We start from the raw sequence: 19,084 nt of genomic DNA on the forward strand, positions 1-19,084 counted from the left end.
GGGGGCGGGGCGAGCGCCGCGGCGCTGAGGGGAGGCGGCGGCCGGGCCGGGCCGGGCCGGGGCGGGCGGCGGCGCAAAATGGCGGACAGGTTCTCCCGCTTCAACGAGGACCGGGACTTCCAGGTAACGGGCGGGGGCGGCCCCGGGATCAGCGGGGGAGGCCCTCGGGGCCCCGCGGCTGCCCCCCGCCGGGGCTTTGTGCTCGCCGGGGGCCGCCCCAAGGTGACCCGGGGCCGGCGGCGGGCAGAGCCCAGACCCCCCGGCCCCAGCCCGGCCGTGAGGGGGCCCGCTCGGGCCGGGCGGTGGCCGTTTGTGGTCGGGCCGCGGCCGGAGAGCGGCGAGGTTAGGAGGGGAACAAAAGGAAGGGGCCAAGCTGCGGCCGGGCCGGCTGTCCGTGCCTTTTGTCCGCGGGCCGGGCAGGGGGGTCGGTCGCCGAGCGTGGGTGGCGGTGCGTGGCGGGGGGAGGCAGAGCTGGGGCCGGTCCCGGCGTCCGGGGGTAGCTCGGCCGTGTGCCGTCGGGATGCTCTGGCTGCCGCTCCCCTGGGCGGGCTGCGGGGGAACACGCGAGGAAGCGCGTGTCGGGGCGAGCTGGTGCCCCGCTCGTGTTACCTCGGCCGTGGGGTGTCAGCGGGGCTCCCTAACGCGGCCCTGCACCTGGGACGGTTCCCATTAAACGGAGTTTAATGGATGATTTTTTCATTAAACAAAGAGATGTCTCGTAATTAATACCAAAATTGCCCGATTAGGCTGTGAAGTTCCTGTTTCAGAAAGCAGAGCGGACTAGATCTTCGATTTCAAAGTGTGTTTCTTGTAATAGCTTGTTTTTGGAGGAGGGTACCAGGGAACCAAACACAAGCAGGGCTTTGTAGGGTATAGCCAGGAAACGGGCGGGTTCTATAGTCCCCTATCGCACAGCCTGTGCATGGGGGCATTTTGCTTGCTCTTGTTTCTGTACCTTTGTGGTCAACTGCCTTCATGAAAAGTAATTGTAGCAGCAAAACCTGTTACTGTGTCATTGCATTGCTCTGGTCATGCAGGGAGAACGTGCAGTGATGTCAGGGAGGAAACGGAGCTCCATTACTTGATGCTGAAATCTTAAAAGCAGGCTGAGCATGCTCGCAAACAATAACCCAGTCCCAACCCTGTTTTCCTCTGATTTAGGAAAGGGCACTAGTTTTAACTAGGGCTCTATCCATGCCAAGTGTCAGGCTTTCAATGCTTTTCCCGTAGGCTAAAATAAAAGGTGGGGGTTGTTTTTGTAGTGGAGTAACTTCTCTGTTCTCCCCAAAAATTTGTAAGTGAGAAGACATTTTTTGCGTTAAGGCTCCTTCCAAGGGAAAAGGGGAATCGGTCCCCTGGGAAGAAACCAAGTACAGAACAATTTGGAGTCAGTTAAGGCTCGCAGAGGACAGAACGTCAAAGCGATGAGTTATAAAAGAGCTGCTCAGATGGGAGGCTGGGGGCCCAGATATCTTGGCCAAGGTCGCGCTGGATTTGTGGGAGCTTGGGCGTCTGCGCAAGGAACCCTGATGCTTGTTCAGGCTAATCATTTGTCAGAAATACGCTGGCAGAAGAAGCATTTTTGGATCTTATTTTTTCCTCTTCATCAAAATTGCTTTTGGAGATTACTTCTGACTTTTTTCTCAGTTTTTAGACTGAGATGACTTGAGATAACACTGGTGTGGAGTAAAGGAAATAACCTGCTATGCTGTGTGTTTGCAGGCCTGCCATGAAAGCTGCGATGTAGCACTTGCAAAACCTAAGAAAAAATACGTCTGCCTTTGTAGGTGATCAAAACCAGCATGCCCAATTACTGCTCTCACAAATAAGATTCTCTGCCTGTTAGTGTGAAGTCATAAACTTGTACGTAGGCTCCCTTTGAAGGACCTTTTGTCAGGGTTAAGAAAGTTTTTTGTCACCCCATTTAGAGCAGTTTTAATTCGAAGCTTCAGCAGCTGAACTTTCTGTGATGTGACAGAGCATGGCTACGAATGTGGCCCCGTGTTACTGCTCGTCTGCTGGGACCGAAGCCGGAATGACAAGAGGGAGGTGGTGCTCCAAAATCACCCAGCTTGGAGCAGGGATCGCTGCCACATGGCGAGGGGGGTGGCAGCGTGGGAGGCTGCCGAGGAGTCCCTCAGATCTCATTCTTGGGCGATCTGCTTGTGATCTTGTGATCTGGATGAAGTAAAAGGATGTGTACAGCCTTGAGAGAGGAAGAGAAACAAAAGGTCGGGAGTGAAGCATATGGGTCAAAGGAACCTTTTAGCTGTTTGGAAGAAAGACAAATGCCTTGGGATTAGCGATGTGACTGAAGGAAGAGAGCCGCTGCATGAAACAAACAGCGCCTCAGACTTCTCTATAAGTTGTCTGCCTTCTTGCTGAGAGAAACTAGGAAGAGTCCGGGTTTGGGAGGGTTGGCTTGGCGAGACTGAGTTGAGCATTGATGTGGGCAGGGGAGAGATGAGGTTAGCTCTGCAGAGCTTACAGAGGTGATATTCAGGTTTCTGCACTCGTGAGATGCCGAGAGAAGTGGATTAAAGGTGAGAGAGCTGCTGATTGCTATTCTTTCCTCCCGCGCCTGGCTAAAGGAAGCTCAGTGCGATTAGGGGGAAGGCAGGAATGGAAACGTACAGCACTGGGGGAAATCCCTTCGGGAGGGAAAGGGCCAAAACCAGCGGAGAAGCAGAAGGTGTTAGCAGAAGGCGTTAACGGTCAGAAGCACACCAAGAGGGGTGAGGGGAGCCGGGCTGTAGAGCAGAGGGCTCAGCTGAGGACTGGAGAAACAGGGAGGAGAGGGGGATTTTTCAATAGGTGGCTGAAGCGATGTGGCTGTAAAGAAAGCGGCAGAGGGAATGCCCCCGCTGTCAGGGGTTGATAGGGACACTGGGAAAGAGTAGCGAGTACACAGATAAGGTGAGACAGCCTTAAGGGAAAGGTGGTGGTACGGAGTGGGAGGAGGAGTGTGTGCCCCCAGGTTACCTGAGTCCTCTCTGTGGCAGGGTGGGAGGAACGTCAGAGCTGAACGTGGTTTGAAAGTTGAGATTGCCAAAGGAGCAGGAAAAGGCATCAGAAAATCTCGCTGCAGTGGGGTGGTCAGGAGCTTTGCTTTTTCGTAGTTTATTTTATTTTTGTAGGATTGTCTGGCAGCCAAGTCCTGCTTTTGCTGTGTTGTGTAGGTTCAGAAGCTACACGGAGGGCACAGATCCTCTTCCCTTTTTTGCTGTGTGCTCCCAGACCCTACAAAAACCGAAGGGGAAGCCCCAGTGCTTTGACTGTGTTTTGCAGGTGTTGAACTCAAGGGCAGCTGCAGTGAAATGCGCTGAGCTTTGCTCTGTGCAGAAATACTTGATCTTTCCCTGACCAGGGCAGCACAGCAACTTGTTAGGGAGACTCAGGCCATGAAACGATTTACTGAAGGAGGAAGGATGTTACCCATCTTCCTCCTTTAAATTACCATTTCCAAGCCTAAAGAGAAGTCTGAAGGCTTACCCGAATAAATCCTGACCTTTCTCCCCTCCCTGTAACACGAAGGGTTATTTTTGGGTGGGCCACTGCCGGGCTTGCTCCCTCGGTTAGAAGGTCTTGTGACCTGCCTGTCGCAGGGGGGTCTGTCACTTGTCAGCTTCTATGTGACTGACTGGCTTCCCCGCGGCGGAGAGGAGCTTGTGAACCTTTGGAGCTCCCATGATGGTGAGCGATAGCTGCCGACGGTGCTAACAGGGTATTTTAGAAAGTGTTACTGAAAGCAGCGTGAGCATACATGAGACAGCTGCAATAAGTAAACATATTTTTAGTGTTATTTCTGTGTAATTGCAGGTTTTTTTCTTCAGATTAACTAGACTGAGCTCCAAGGCTGAATACCACGGATGTCTGTGTGGCACCGAAATCCAGTGGAGCTCCCAGCTAGTCACAGATGTTGAGAAAATGTTTTGTTGCTCTCTCTTTCTCCTTTGCATTGTTGAAGCAGAAATATTACGAGCCATATGTGTATATGTGTATGGTAATTTCCTCTTCCTACGTACATTGCACGCACTTGCATCATTAGCCAGACGGAACACAGGCTGTTCTGTCTCTGGGTTGTTTCGTTCCTTGTGTAGTCGGTGTCATGGCAGAACGCTTCCACGAAGCACAGATGCCAAATTCTCCAACCCGGCTTGAATTGTGGCCGGTCTGGACCTCGGTTCCCCTCTTCTTGCTTACGCCACGGAGATCGCCAAGTTTTTTTTCCTCTAACTCTCCAAGAGCTACCCAAGCCCGTGGCTGTTTTAGCTGCTCTGTGCTTCCAGCAGCCCGAACGTGGGCTTTGCGCCTTGGCGTTGGCAGCCCGTCAGGCACACGGGAAGCGGGGCTGAGCTTTAGCCAGCATCTGGGCTGGCAGCGCAGAGTCCTGCTATCCTCTGGGTTGTCAGCAGCTTCGCTTCGCACGCGTTGCCTAAGGCAAACCTGCTTGGTTTTTATAGCCTTCAGCACGCCGGGGCTGCTCACGGGCTGTACTGGCGGAGTCAGTCAATGGCTTTTCTCTGCGTGTCAGGGAAATGAAGAGGGCCGTTTTCTTTTGCCCTCTTGTGCTATCCGGGAGGAGAAAAAAACGTAACATGGGGGGATGGCAGAAAGAATAGGAGCAGAGTCACTGCAAAACATGATATCCCAAGGTGGGGCGACACAAGATCTCTGTGACTGAATTTGTCTTAAAGGTAGCTGGGAGCAGGCCAAGAGGTAGCCCTAGCCCTCTTCCATGGTGAGCTTTCTGTCCTAAGAATTAATCTTAGTTTTTCTGAAATCTGTTAGTGTTGTTTGGAGACGAACATGTCAATGAATGACATTTATCATTAGGCCATGGTTAAACGTCTGGCGTTACAGCACAGGACGAGTTCTGCTCTCACCTCAGGTGGGCAAAGCAGGAGCATCGGGACCGCGACTGATTTTTGTCTGCTGACGTGAGCATGGAAGGGAGGACAAAACTGGGGGGGAAAGGGATTAAAAACTATATCAAATAGTATGGCTTCCAGTTCTAGAAGATGACAGGAAAAGCTAAACTTGGGCATGAAGTTTTGGAAGTCACAGGGTAAATTAGTTCTCTGTAGACCTGCTGCTTTCTGGGTTGCACCTTTCCCTACTACATTTTTTGCCACTTTCTTTTCCTTCTGTCGTGCAGCGATGTTCTCTGTTTGCGGCCAAGGCTAACTAGGTGGGAAAGGAAACTTTGATCCTCTGCCTGACAAACCATGTCTAAGCCATCGCAGCTTCTTGTGAGTCCCCCCCCTCTTCCCCCGCCCCAAAGCAAACCCTTCCTGACTGGCCGCCAGGCACCTGCTGCATGGGGTCGTCAAGCTTTAGGACATGACCTGATCAGAAAGCCCAGGTGCACTTCTTGGCCAAGAGTTCCATGGTTGATATGCCTCTCTCTATTGTGCTCTTTTCAACTCAGTCATTCTTGGTACTTCCCATCTTCAGGCAGCTGTAGGAGTAATTAATTCTTCTGAGATTTTAACTGTTCGGAGTTTTAAAGCCAGAAGTCAATGTTAGGATGCTAGCTCTAAATATCTGGGTATTGCTTACCTGTTGGTTTCCATCATTTGACCCCATTTTGAGTCCAGAAATGAGAGCATGGCTACGGTATCTCTCATGATGTTTTCCATTGGAGATTCTTCCAGGAGTTTGTCCAAAGAGAGGTGTGCCTGCCTTTGTTTTTCCTTCGGATTTTTCTGTTTTCAGCTTTTATCTGTTGTTTCTTGTTGCATCTGTCTCTACTGTGCCGAAATTTGTTTGTGCCATGCCTCTTACGAGGGCATATGTAACGTTTCTGTCTTAGCCCCATGCTCTTCTGAGAGCTGTCGCAGCCGGATCTCTGGCTCCTGTTGCTGCAGGACACTTTACTATTCCCCTTGCGTTGTTCTGACTTCCTGCATCTTAACAGTTCCCAAAGCCTTTACCGTGTGACTGGAAGACTTGCATGGCAGAGCCTAGAACACTTCCTGTCTGTATAACGTGAGGAGATAACCATCTTTTTACTACTTTATTTGCTATCCCTTTATACCCGCCTGCGTAGCGTTTCTGTCCTTTTGATGCTGCGTGGAGCAGGCGCCAGCAGCGTGGGTTCCTTTCGGTCGCAGCCCTCTCGCTGCAGCCCCCCGCTGGGTTTGCGCAGGCTTTGCAGCGCTGAGCGCGGGTCACTGGCACGCAGCTCGGGTTGCTCTGTGCGAACGTGTCCGTGTTGTTGCTCGCTGTTCGGCAGGCTGCACGAGCTGCGCGCTCTGACGGTTACTCTGTTGGTTACTCTGCTTTCCCTGCTGGCTGTTGATAAAACCGTTGAATGGCAGCGAGTCTCGTGCAGGGAGCTGGGAGCTTGAGTCCACCCTGCGTGCTCCTGAGCGAGCTGTCCTGTGATGTTCTGGTGTAGAAACAGTCCTTTAGCAAGTCAAACGCCATTTCTTTTCTTTTAAAAGATGCCACTAGAAATACTTGCAAGCACATGGTGGTGAACAAGTTGGACCCTGGACAGTAAAAGACTAGCACCCGTCGGGGCGTTTTCCCTTTCTCTTGCTTGAAAGTCCTTGATGGTGCTGAGGTGTGGGTGCTGGAAGCTGCAGCACCTTCTGCATCACTGTGTTAAGAAGAAGCTAAGAGAAAACTGGGCGAGTTAGACCAGTGCTGGTGTTCCCCAGTATGGGTGCTGGAAGCGTCAAAGAGCTGAACAGAATCCTTCATGTGCAGGAGCAGGTTTAGAGCTGGCGTTGGTGGTGGCAGAAGGAATCTGAAAGACATTAAATTGTTCTTGGTTGGTGCCAAAGTCTGCAAAGCACAGCGAAGCTGGGACCTGCCTCTGGCTTCCACTCCTTGTACAAGCTGTTTATCTCTGAGCTGTAGGACATGCTTGAAACGGGACAGCTCCAGCGAGGTGTTTATATGCACGTTGTCATGGTTTAAAGCTTGACCTATCAGTAGTCCTCAATGTGCTCTGGCGGGTGTTCTTTCAGTGTTTTTGGACTTAACAGAATTTTGCCATCAAAATTAATTTTTAGGTAGCTAAACAAAAGGTGCCTTCAGCATCTCAACATGTAATTACAAGGTGCTTCTTTCAAAAGTTGCCAATTTAAATTCATATCCAAATCATAAGTGATTGCTTTTGTTGTATTGACTTGAGAGGATTTGCTTTTGAAGTATTCTCAAAATAATTGCGTGCTTGCCTAAAATGTGGTTTTGCTGCCACTTTCATGAGATGTTGTCTGCAAATATTAAGCTATTTCTGAGGGTGTGAAGGTGTACGTTGTCTGTACCTACGCTTAGGTTGCTTATTTACAGGAAGGGGACTAGGGAAATGACTTATGCTGTGCCGAAGGCAGTGAAAACACGAGCTGTTGTTTGTGAATGCTTTACCTCTGCGTTGCTGGAAAAGGATCACTTCAATTTTTTTCGAAGTCTTTGCAGTCATTTCAGGAAACAACAGGGGAAAATAAAATGGTTTTGTTCTGGGAAACATTACCAAAGGCTTTCCAGGTACCACATTGCTTTTGTATCGCTACTTCTTGTAATTTTATGGAACTGCTTGACTTTTAAAAGTGTCCAAGAGAGCTTCCTATGTGAGGGTTGGATGGAGTTGTCTTCGTAAGTGCAGATTGGCCTTCAGAATGCATCTTCACGGTGCATAATGAATATTCAAGGAACACTTTGAAGCTACGCTTTGCAGGAGTTGTTTTTGAGTTCTCTGGATGGATTTCTGAACATCACCACGGTTGTCTGCATCAATTACGTTTTGGAGATTTTCCATCGTGTGGAGTCATTGGGTCCCGCTTAGCTTATAAGGGCAGCATTAATTACCACCCGAGATTCGCAGGCAGCGTACGTTCAGCAGTATGGATCTTGCGGAGAAATTAGGAACCCATTAAGTTTTGATTGCGTGCTGTAAACAGCTGATTAGCCACAGTGTGCCTGACTTGGTGTTCGCAGCTCCCAGCTCACATCTGCGTTGGCTGGGCTCAGCAGCGGGGCTGGCCTGTGCTGGAGTGCTGCACGTGGGCTGAAGGGCTGTGCAGGCAGACCTGGACACGCGTGGCTTTCCTCCTGTCAGTACCTGCAGTCAGTTTCTCCCACCCCACAGAACTCGGGCTGCATGGTTGGTGGCTCCGCACCAGGCGACCCAGCCAGGAAGGCTTTTAAGAGAAGATAGCTGGAGGCAAAGCAGAACGCGATGTGAGACCTCTGTAGGTTGTACTTCCCTGAATACAGAGGCTGGCGGAGCCTTTGGTTTAGGTGAGAGTGCCAGGTGCTGCTCCGTCAGGTCCTTTCACACAGCTCCACCATCCCCTGCCTCGCTGCAGCACTGCTGGAGCGGCAGAACTTGGGCAGCCTGCTGGGCTCCAGCCGTCCCTGGAAGCTGGTGCTGGAAGTTGGGCTGCCCTGTCCTCTCCCAACTATTCCAGCTCCTTCTCGTAAAAAAAAAAAAAAATAAAATCAAATTTTAAATGTAATGGGACGGCTGTTTCTGGGGTCATTGAGGCTTTTTCTTTACCCAGGAAGGTACTTGCTGCAGGCAGGCAGGCAGCGAGCGTAGTGGAGAGCTGGCGTCTGCCCGGACGTGTTCGGTGCTGCTCCAGCTTGGCTGCTGAAACCTCCCGTCTGCGCTGACCTGACCCGCGACGGCTGCAGGAGACGTCAGCTGCGCTTCCAGTCGTGCAGGCGGACCCTGGAGAGTGGAGCAAAAAATGCTGAGACTTGTAGCTAACTAACGCGGTCTGCCCCAGCTCTAGCTGTGCTACGAAATGGCCTTGTCTGTGGGTACCAGCAGCTCTTCCTAGCCATTCCTTGTGTCTCCTCTGCTATTTTAAAACAATGCCTTGAGAGCTCCCAGGAAGTGGGAGTGCGTTTGGTTAAGTACTTTAAAGTGGCATTTTTGGGTAACAACACCCACTCTGGTGGTTTGACTTAGTATTTTGAGAATTTAAGGTTTATTGAGAAAATTCTTAGATAAATAGAATATGCACAGGTGGTGCTAATTTGCTTTAGTGTTTTAAAATTCCATTTTCTAAAGTAAATGGACTATAAATATTGTTTTCTGAGTCTTTCTGATGTTCCACCAGTGTGAAAACTTAATTTTTGAACACGCTGTGCTCTTTTTCAATGCAGCTCAAAATCGTGATCACGCTGTGCTCTTTTCCAGTGCATTTAAGAAATAACGAAGATGAGTATAGTGAGGCTTTTCTGCCAAGTTCTTTTCTTTAGATTACGTGCACGGTCACGGGGATGTGTTGCTGTACACCCTCCTGAGCAGGAGGAAGGTAAGCGTGGAAATAGAGATCGCTTCGGCTCTGACATCTCAGCGACTGCGTCCTGCGTGTGTTCCCTCCTTGGTCACTGCTGATGTTAGCGCCCCTAGCATGGACGTGTGGCTGTGAGCTGGAGTCTTCACCTGCGTAGCTCTGCTTGCAGTTGTCTGTGTGAGTCTGGAGCAGGCAGGATTTCCCCCAGGTGCTCACATCATAGGCTCTTTGTCTCTGATTTCTGTTGGGTTTTGTGGCTTGCATCATTTGCTTTTACACTGGCAATAGTGTTCATGTAACTGAGCTCCCTTGTTGAGCAGTAACTGGAAGGGCAGCTGAATGAAAGTGGTCTGAAAGAAAGCCATTGCTTTCACATCTCCATTATGCTCCTCTTTTGTTGTCGTCGTCTGCTCTCTCTTCTGGAGTGCCGCGTTGAAATGTCCAGCCTAGCTGCCGAGCTGTGGACTGCCGCGCTTACTAGACGGGTAACGTACAGCTGTTGGTGAAAGAAACCACTAATTCCCATCAGGAATGTGCACTGCATGGGATGCGCTCTGCAAGCTGACATCTTAATATCCTCTGTGTTTGGACAGATCGTAAAGAGCAGTCTGATAATTAATGTCCAGGGAGGTCTAATAGCCTTGAAGCAGTCGAGTGACTCATTGTCCTTTCCTCGTGGTGGTGATGCTGTAGGTGACTTAGAAAATGCAGTGCTCGGAAGTCTGGCCTGGTTTTGGATCCACCCTTCAGGAGCAGGGTGAGAAGGAAGAGGAGAACATGTTTTTCTTCTGCTTGTAGCTGTGAAGATGCTTTTAAAAGGAGTTTCTTTCCTAGGAAGAGCTGTCTGTCCTTAGATGCTTTGTCTTTGCCAGCCTTGGTGACAGCCTGCCTCGTGGAGGTGACCAGCTGCTGGCTTACAGGGGCCAGAGTAAATTCTGGGATGCTCAGCTTACTCTTGCAAGTGGGCATAAAACACCAAATGAATTTCACTTGTATCGAGCTGTTTATTGGCAACAGTTCTTGACACTAAATACTTTGGGTTGGAAGTGTGATTAAATTGTTAAAATTTTAAATTATACTTGCCAGGTCTCCCTGCTACAATGTTTGGGACCTTGGAAGAAAGACAAGCAGCAGTGCTCTTCCCCTCTGGCCATTTCACTTGAATTGTTTCAGAAAACCCAGTGACCATTTAGCCTTGCACAAAATGGGACTTACTGGGCTGGAAGGCCCAAGTATTTGCTGCCCAAGTAAGGGAGCATAAGGGTCAAAAATCCCCCGTAGAGGCAGCTTTTGCCAGTTGATTTTCAAAAGCGGTGCTCCGGACTTGATAGTTCAGCATGCGAGGGCTCTGAGACACAAGGCTTGCCTGAGAGCTTCGTGCATGGATCCAACGGGGAGAGGAGGGGAAAAGAAAGGGCACAGGGCTGCCAGTGACCAGACGGTGGCTGCGGAGCTGAGATGATGCCGCCAGATGAACCACAGGCTGCAGGCATCTTGGCTCCTGTAGGTGATCGCAGCAGGCCCGATAGCTGGTGTGTGGTGTGGAGCGAGTGTGCGGGCGTTAAAGGCTTGCCCTTGCTCCTCATGCCGGCAGTAAAATCTGTTGGATTTTGGGGTGATTGTAGTGACGCACCTGGCTGGAGCTGCGCTGCAGTATGGAGTGCTACAGATAGCAGTGAAGGATGCTGGAGTGGAAGCCCCTCGGCTTGCTTGCCCTGCTCTTTCAGGATGGGGCCGGCAGCTGCAAGGAGGCAACAAGAGCAGTGCGGCACGTCTTGTTTGACAGTGCCTGAACTGGGAGGCCCTGGTACAGCCCTGGAACCGGGGGCAGAGAGTGCGAGGGACGAGGGTGCCATGCTCTGGGGAGCCCTGGGGAGCGCGTTGCTGGAGCAGGCAGGGGCCTTGTTAGCTGGTAGGGCCAGGATTTAGCATCTCTCTGGGGCAGTCACACAGGGAAGGATGGCTTGGGACTAGGTTTTAAACAAGCACTGTGGTTTTTCTTTTTTTTAATTGTGGCCATTATTTGATGATCTGGTGTCCGTTTGGTGGGGATTGAATTACTCTCTACGCTTAAAGGTTTCTTCTGAAGAGAGAAGCATTGCTCAAGTCTTCAGAAGATGCAGATTAAATTCATATTAAAATGTGGTCTGTGCTTACAGTACCCATGTGCCAGAAATGTAGTTTATTCTCAACAGATTCAACGTTTAGGTTTTAATTAATTGTTAGATTTAAATGTTAAAGTATTTTGCCTCCCTCTGATTCATTGTCTTAAGACACAGCGGCACAGAAATGTGAAATGGATCTGTTCGATGTGCCAGGTTGAGGAACTGGAAAACAAAGACAACAGATTGAATTCCCCCCAGCTTGTTTCAGAGCCAGCTCCAGGGCCAAGGAAGTGAAGGGACAAACTGTGCTGCCTCAGCCCCATGGAGTCCCGGCTCCAAAAGGCCTCTGATCATGCGATGGCAAGCAGCACCACTTTAGCGAGGGTTTATTGTGACAGCAGGAGCAAGAGCCCCTTCTCTGCTCGCTCTTTAGGTGCCGTTATGGTGAATACGCTCATAGATTTGACCTCGGTGTGATTGCTGGTTTTACCTCCTTCCTTTTTTTCCAGTGTGAGCTACTTGGTGGCAGAAGGAAAGTTTTTCCTTTGTTTTCTTTAAGTATTGGAAATGAATGCTTTCTGTGATGTGTTTTGATTTTGGTTTGGTTTGGACACTTTGTTACCCTGGTGGCTTAAATTGCCAGGCCTGGAACAGACGACTTCCTAATATAGTGAGCATGGTGTCGGCATCCCCCGCGGCTCGGCGCAGCGTGTGCCGACGGAATTTGCATTACCCAGGAGTTCGGGGCGACGGTAAGCACCCTGCCTGCTTCCACACATCAGGCGTTTGTAGTGCTGCTACTTGTAAACGCAGGCAGCCCAGCTCCGCTCCCATTACTGGTAACAAAACCCTGGAAGTATACAAATATATAAAATAAATCCCAAAGTAGATAAGAGTGAGATCCATGGGACTTGGAACAGCTTTGTTTTTCGGCTTCTTTGCATTTGTCTCTGATCTGCTCAGTCTTCTGCATAGCTTCTGGGAGGAGACTTCTTCTTTTGAAGCGAAGACAAATAGAGTTGCAAAGCCTCAAATCAGCAAGGCGTGCTTTCAGAGTGGAATTGACCCTTGCCTTTTTAAAAAACAATTTAAATGTGTTGGCAGGCAGTGCACAGAAGGAGATGGTGAGTAGGCAGAAATATTTTGCCAGCTCCAGGTAATTTAGTTGGCATACTCTGAGCTATCTGCAGGCAGCAAAATCACATCGCAAAATCAACGGGGGAAAAGAAGCCTATGACTTGGCTTTTGCTGGGAGCGTTTCAGGTGCTCGTTACCTAAATGTTTTGTGGTTTCACTTTTGTACTAACGTGCAGCAGCCGACGGTACAAATTCATCAGCAGTATACATGCTCTTGACTGCTTTTGTTCTCTTGGGCGCTGTTTTGGAGAGGCTGGGCTTGCTTACTTCACAACACATCTGTATGTGCTGTGTACATCTGTGCTGTGCCCGTCTCCAAAAGTTACTGATTTTTGTCGTACACGGCTCAAATATTGCATGTGCACGGTAAGTGTGCTTTTGGCTTGCTTCTCGAAGGCTGTCCGAAAAAATAGTCAGGTGGGAGTGGATTGCAGCCTGCAGATGAAACCCCGAATCTGCTCTGGGGACATGGGAAAGAACTGCTGGGTGTAGAGTGTGGCCTGGGTGAGCTGTCTGTGCACCATGGATGATGGATAGGGCAGAATTTCGGGTATCGAGGCACATTTTCTTGGCCGCAGGTTTCTGTCAAGATGCTCTCTTGCAAATTTGCATCACTGGCTAGGAACACCAGTTTCAGAAGATTTTTGGAGGCTGTTGTCTGGCTTGTAGGCTTCCAAGAGGCAGTCCATTACGGCTGTAATTTGCTCTTTCTCGTGCTGGCTTTCATTAAAATTCTTGCAGAAGGAAAAGTTGGTGTTGGTATAAAGGAGGAGAGCAACAACATGATTCTCTTGGCAGCGGTGCGAGGTGTTCCTGCTCAAAGAAATGGTGGAGCTGGGATGCAAGTAAAAATCCCCATGTGTTTGGTACTGGCTGAGGGTTCTGGTGGCACTGGGAAAGGGACGGTGACAGCCTTTAGTAGCTGCACGGGGCCGTGACACTGGGCAGTGCCCAGGGGAGGTTGGGAAGCTGCAGAAGCAGCCCCTTGCTGGGCCTGATCCCTCCAGCAGGCATCTCTCTCTGCGTTGTTTTCGAGCTCGCAGCGAGCCAGTGGGACTTCCCCCACCCCCCTGAGGTCTGAGTTAGCTGTGGTGGTTGTTAGTGATGCATCGTGAACATATCGAATGGCCAAAAATGGTTCACAGTGTTAGCAATTTCAGGAATTTGAGGCTTCTGAGAAGCTCCAACAGAGACATGGATTTCCTGAAATGGCCACTCGTGCTGAAGGAGTTCCAGCACTGGCAGCTGCTCTCCAGGGCGCCGGCTGCCATTTGCTTCCCTAGCTTGGGAGCCCCTCTGCTCAACGCCTTGAAAGGACGAGAGGGTTTGGTTCTGCCCCGCAGTGGGCGTGTGGCACTGGTCTCTGGCTGCCGTCACTGTGGTGCTGCGCTCACGTGGCCCGGCAGGATGGGGCCCTGGGAGGCCCCGCTCAGAAATCAGCGATTCTGAAGCACAAGTGATGTGTGTGTGGGAGCTAGGTGTGGCACACAATAACAATAATCCTACTTCCTTTTCCTGTCCACGTGGCCACTCTGCAGGACTGCAGATACCTCGTGGGCTGCAGCTATCTTATGGAGTTGATCCAGGAGTGTAGAGAAGCAAGGGGCTTGGATTTATTGCTACCTGTAGCCTTTTTTTTGCCCTGTGAGCATCTGCAAGCTTTATTAGTGTGCTGCACATCTCTTGGTCGTCTTTCCTCAGATGTGTTCATCGGTTTGGCCACTGCCACTTCTGCGTAGCAGCTTTAGGTACTGCGCTCAAAGTGCTTCCGCCTGGTGCTTCTGGACCAAGCACTCAGTCTGCAGGCTGCCTTCGTGGCACTGAGCCCGACAGCTCCTGGTGTTGGCGGTCACTTGGGCTCACCCAGTGCTGTGCGGCTGGGGGTGCAGGGAGGGGGCTGCTTCAGACCGTGGACACGTGCTGGGGCACGGCGAGGGTTTCCTGTGGTACTGCTGTGGGTTTTGGTTGACTTGAGGTGTGTGAAATTACACGTGCTGCAAGCAGTCTGGATTCCTGATGCAAAGAAAGCCTTGCTCTTTAACAAACAAACAAAAAAACCCAAACAAGAAACAAACCAAACAAACCCCCAACGCAAATAAACAAAACACAAAAACCAGCAATGGCAAAACGAACCCAATAGCAAACACAAAACAAAAAACACCCCCACAAAAAGCCTTCCTGGAGCTGTTGGGGTCAGTTCCTTCTGATTCTTGTTCTGTGTGGTTCTGGCCAGCACTGGTGCTTGTGGTCGATGTTTCAGAGACTTTAAAACAAAACAAAACAAAATGAAAACAACCCCTCGAAAGTGTTGGCATCTTAATTTTTTGATATTTTACCAACCTCTATAACTTGTGATCCTCATTGAATTGGTACGGTTGGGTTTCAGAATGACTTTATCTTTCCTATAGCCTACGTACTGAATGGAGGCTGTATTTAATTAGTTTATATTTAGCCAGCAAAACAAATATAAAATCTAACACATGCAGAAGCCTGTATCTTGAAATAACGCCGCGGGCAGTGTGCTCTGCTGTAGAGCTAACAGTTTCCTTCTCTTACAGGGCAATCACTTTGATCAATATGAAGAAGGGCACCTGGAGATAGAGCAAGCATCTCTAGACAAGCCTATAGAATCGGTAAGATACATACTTGTCATCATCAAGCCACCTAAAATTAGGCCGTGGTCGGATGGTACTTGATGTGAATGCAGTCAAATTGGTTAGGAGTGGGCTCCTTTTTGACAATGACAGTGCAGGTTAATTGTTGTGGTGAATTGCATGCCAAGATGAAGTGGGCCAGGGTTTTAATGTTTAAGCAGCTCTCCTGAAATTCTAGGGAACTTAAATTTTAGCTCGTTGTGATATTTCAGAACTTGTTTACAATAATACATTCACGTGTAGCCACTTATTTTGTTCTTTATGCGTTTTGTTGAAAAATCAGTATAATTCTTACGTGAACCTGATGGAAGACTGTAGTAAAATGTATTTTGATCCTTGATAGTTTTTAATTTCGGGTTAGTAATGGTGTGTTAAAGAACAGCGTTAGGATGACATCCGGCAGAATGGAAACATGGATGCACTAGCGTTAGTATAGCAGCCCTTCCCCATGAATCTGAAACTCTGCTGTGAGTTCCTTTAAAGTATTTTTCATTTTTTAAAAAAACCCTGAATTGGTTGGGAGACAGTTGTTTTAAAAAAAAACAACCCTGAATTGGTTGGAGAGTACAGCTGAAAGATGAGGAAAATTAAGTTTTGTTTAGTTTTGCCTTTTTAAGCTTCTTGGAGCTTTTTAATCTTTCCTCTCTGCAAAGCATCTTCTGCTAGTCTCAGGCATGATACCTTGTTCAGCCTAAACTTCACCCGTGAGTCTGGCACTTAGCTTTTGCCTTTCAATTTCATTTGAAACTGCAAAATTTCATTTGCAGTTTCGGTACAAGAGGAATAAAACTGGTAGAGAACAAAGGAGGGTTGCCCACCAGTGTTCTGATTAAGACTCCTTGTTTGTTAAAGTTAGAACTTCCCAAATATTTATTTTCCCAGATAATAATTTTTAAGTTTCTTCATGTTAGTGTGCACTTAGAAGAAACTCAGTGTTAGCAAAAGATGAATATATATTTTCATTCGTGTGTAGGTTGGTGTTGTGTGTGTTTGTGTGCGTGTTTAGATGTTTACAAAAATTTACACAACTTGGGGTGTTCGACATTTTTCTTCCGCAGCAGTTGGCCCATATTAGCTAAGCAGCCATGATCTGGTTTGTATTGCACGGTCTGCCTTTTTTAATTTCTTCTCTAGGGTTTCCTTTCTCCCTTCTTATTTCTGTTCTTCTGGTCCAGTGAACACTGCATATAGTACCTACTGTCTTAATGTGCTGGCATGATGCTAGATTTAGGCATGGCAGTAATTGATGACGCATGAGATAATGCTGCAGAGATGGGAATTTGTATTCAATGTTTTTCTGAATACTTTAATCTTATGCTGTGACATGGGGGTTTTAATTAAAATGCCAAGCTTGTTTTCTTGTGTAGACATAATGAGAAATACTTGTGGGTATCCTACCTACTCTGTGCCACACTGGAAATTAGCATTTACAAAATAATTAAAATACTACCTACAGACTAGCCTGGTTATCTGCTTTCTAAATGTTTTTCCAGACAGGGGAATAGAAATGGTCATAGATCAAATCTTTGTGGTATCCTGAAGGAAGTGATGCCTACAGAGGCATGTAAAGTCTGAACGAGCACATAGGCTCACAGTGCATCTTGGATCATCTGCAAATATCTTTTGTTGCAGTTTGATTAATGTTGAACTGTGGCAGAAAACTGAAATTAAATTACAGCTTTAGTATCTCATTCATGCATCTATCACCACCCAAATATCGTGGCATTATTACTGTTACTCCAACTTCATTGTAGGTTTTAATACACGCATTGTAGCCTTATGGTTAAATTTGAAAAACACTTGATGAGAGGAGAATGGCTTAGTCCTTAAGAGAAGAAAAAGTTAAAACCTCAGGTTCTTATTTTAACACCTCCCCCCCTACCTTTTTTAATATCTATTAAGAGAAACAAAAGCATTTGAGGAGAAAAACCCTTAGCCTGGGACGCTGAACTCTTGCAAAAAGTCACAGAACTGATGAAATGTGTGTTCTGCGTTGTCACATCCACTGTGCTCTGTGTTGGAGCGTGCTGGAGCTGGCTTCACGTGCTAGTCCTGGAATTCAAAAGCTGCAACTGCAGCACAGTGGCTTGGTTTTTCCCTGACTTGTAAACAAGCCTGGTTTCTAAAAAGTGCTATCAGAAACAAACCAGTCGCTTTAAAAATCTTCATGTTAGCTTCATTAAGTTGATTCTTGAAAGAAAACCTGTAGCTGGGAAGCACGAATAATTGTCAGGTTTCCTGCCACCAATGACAACGATTTTGCTCCCTCCCTATTAATTACCCATGTGCTTTTGAAATTGGCAGATTGCACACATTTAAAGGAGTAGTTTCCTTGTCAGAGTCTGGTGTACCTGTCCTGCGAGATTTTTCACTAGGAGAGTGGCGTTCACACTGATCTTTCTGGCTGCAGGTATTTCATGCTGTTGGCCCACCCAAAAGTGCATAACATGCTTGAACTGAAATTGAGAGGGAAGGAGTAAGTACAGGTACATAACTTGCAAATGCCACGCATCTAAGTACTTGCAATATTAACATTTATTCACAAATTGTTTCCTAATCCTTAACCAGCTTGCTGTTAGTAATTCAACTGACCTTTACAAAGGAATCTGCTCTTAGCAATGAGTAAGAGCCTGTTCCACGTGGTGGAACTAGTTCGGATGACAAATGCCTTTGTGCAAAGGAGGATGTTTAAAACAATAGCAGATCAAAGCACTTCCCAGGTAAAGTTTAAAGTTCAGTTACTCCACAGATCACGGTGGATCAAGCATATTCTCTTTAATGTGCTCCTTGCAGTTTCTCACATCTCTTTAGTAATAAAAAAGCTCTCTAAAGGCAGCTTGCATTTGGAAATCCCACAGGGCAGAGGGTTTCGCTGGAAGCACTTGTTTGACTGTCACCGCTGAAGTGAGATCCATCTCTGCAGCATTATCTGTTGAGAGGTGCTGACTGTACTGCTACAGCATGCAACTCAAAGGTGGCTGGAAAAATAGGTTTGGGAGTCTACAGATCATTACAATGTTGAAATGTGTCCTCAATTAGCGCACTAGGATTTTGTTCCCGTGGAAATCCTGCTTTGTACAGCTTGTTTAGGCCAAAGATGTCTGGACTGAAACATGCGACTATAACCAAAGTATATTTATGGAAAACAGAGCTGACACGAGCTAGTGGATGTACGTAGCCTAAGAGAAGCCAGCTATTTTCCATTACTAAATTGAAGAAAGTATTTCCTATCAAGGAACTCTTCATAGCGGCAGAGACGGATATTTATTTTTCCCCTGCAAGTAACAATTTCTGTTGTTCTTCTGGCTTGAAAGATGCTGCACTTACACTGGCTGGTCATGTCAGTGGAGCCACTGGTGTTTGGTGTCCTTGAAAATCAGAGCACTTAGCTTTTCCTTGACTCAAGAAGCTGCATGCGTTTGTTTAAAAATATTTTAAGTGCACTGAGTTCAGGTTTTTCAAACGGGAAGTCACAAAGTATTGCAGCTTTCATAGAATCCAGATTTTCTTCACGTTAATTTACTTCTGCTTGTGTACTGAATCTTGCTGTGAATTCACGGTTTTCTTTGTCCCAGCAGTACAGATCAAGTAGGAGATAGCGATACACCCTTAGAGCCCCCCAGGACAGCAGCTCTTTCCCCCGCAGACCACATGCAGAGTGTCAGGGAGTCGAACCAAGCCGTCATCGTTGCAGGTTGGAGGCGAGGCTGCGTGTCGTCCACTGATCCTGGAGCTTGGTAGCTTGTCCTCGTCATCACTAACAAATGTCCTTTCCCTCTCTCTAATTCTGCTCAGTCACACAAGGAGGTCCTTGCCCTGTGCAGGGTTTCAGACTTCAGGTGCTAGGTGCTCGAAGATCCCAGGCCGTTGTAGACGTCGGCACGAGCTGAAGTTGGGTTTTGTCGCACTGTATATCTGTACGGATCTG

At 48.2% G+C, this 19,084-nt stretch overlaps 1 protein-coding gene across 9 annotated transcripts in view; it reads left to right on the top strand.

Annotated features, from left to right (window-relative positions):
- Positions 1 to 6: 6 nt before the first annotated feature.
- The window catches only part of GPATCH8 (G-patch domain containing 8), a 55,631-nt gene continuing 36,553 nt past the window's right edge, over positions 7 to 19,084 (top strand). For 4 of the 9 annotated variants that reach the window (XM_035347505.1, XM_035347507.1, XM_035347504.1 and 1 more), the window contains exons 1-2: positions 57 to 123; positions 15,061 to 15,135. Coding sequence is in view for 1 of the 9 variants with exons in the window: in XM_035347501.1 (XP_035203392.1) it covers positions 79 to 123; positions 15,061 to 15,135 (120 nt within the window). In the remaining 8 variants the exon portion in view is untranslated. Of the gene's footprint in view, positions 124 to 15,054; positions 15,136 to 16,214; positions 16,250 to 19,084 lie in introns of those variants that run through there. The other 5 variants (XM_035347509.1, XM_035347506.1, XM_035347503.1 and 2 more) reach the window with 3 other exon arrangements.

This window comes from Oxyura jamaicensis, chromosome 27 (assembly GCF_011077185.1).
Source record: "Oxyura jamaicensis isolate SHBP4307 breed ruddy duck chromosome 27, BPBGC_Ojam_1.0, whole genome shotgun sequence".
Taxonomy (NCBI): domain Eukaryota; kingdom Metazoa; phylum Chordata; class Aves; order Anseriformes; family Anatidae; genus Oxyura; species Oxyura jamaicensis.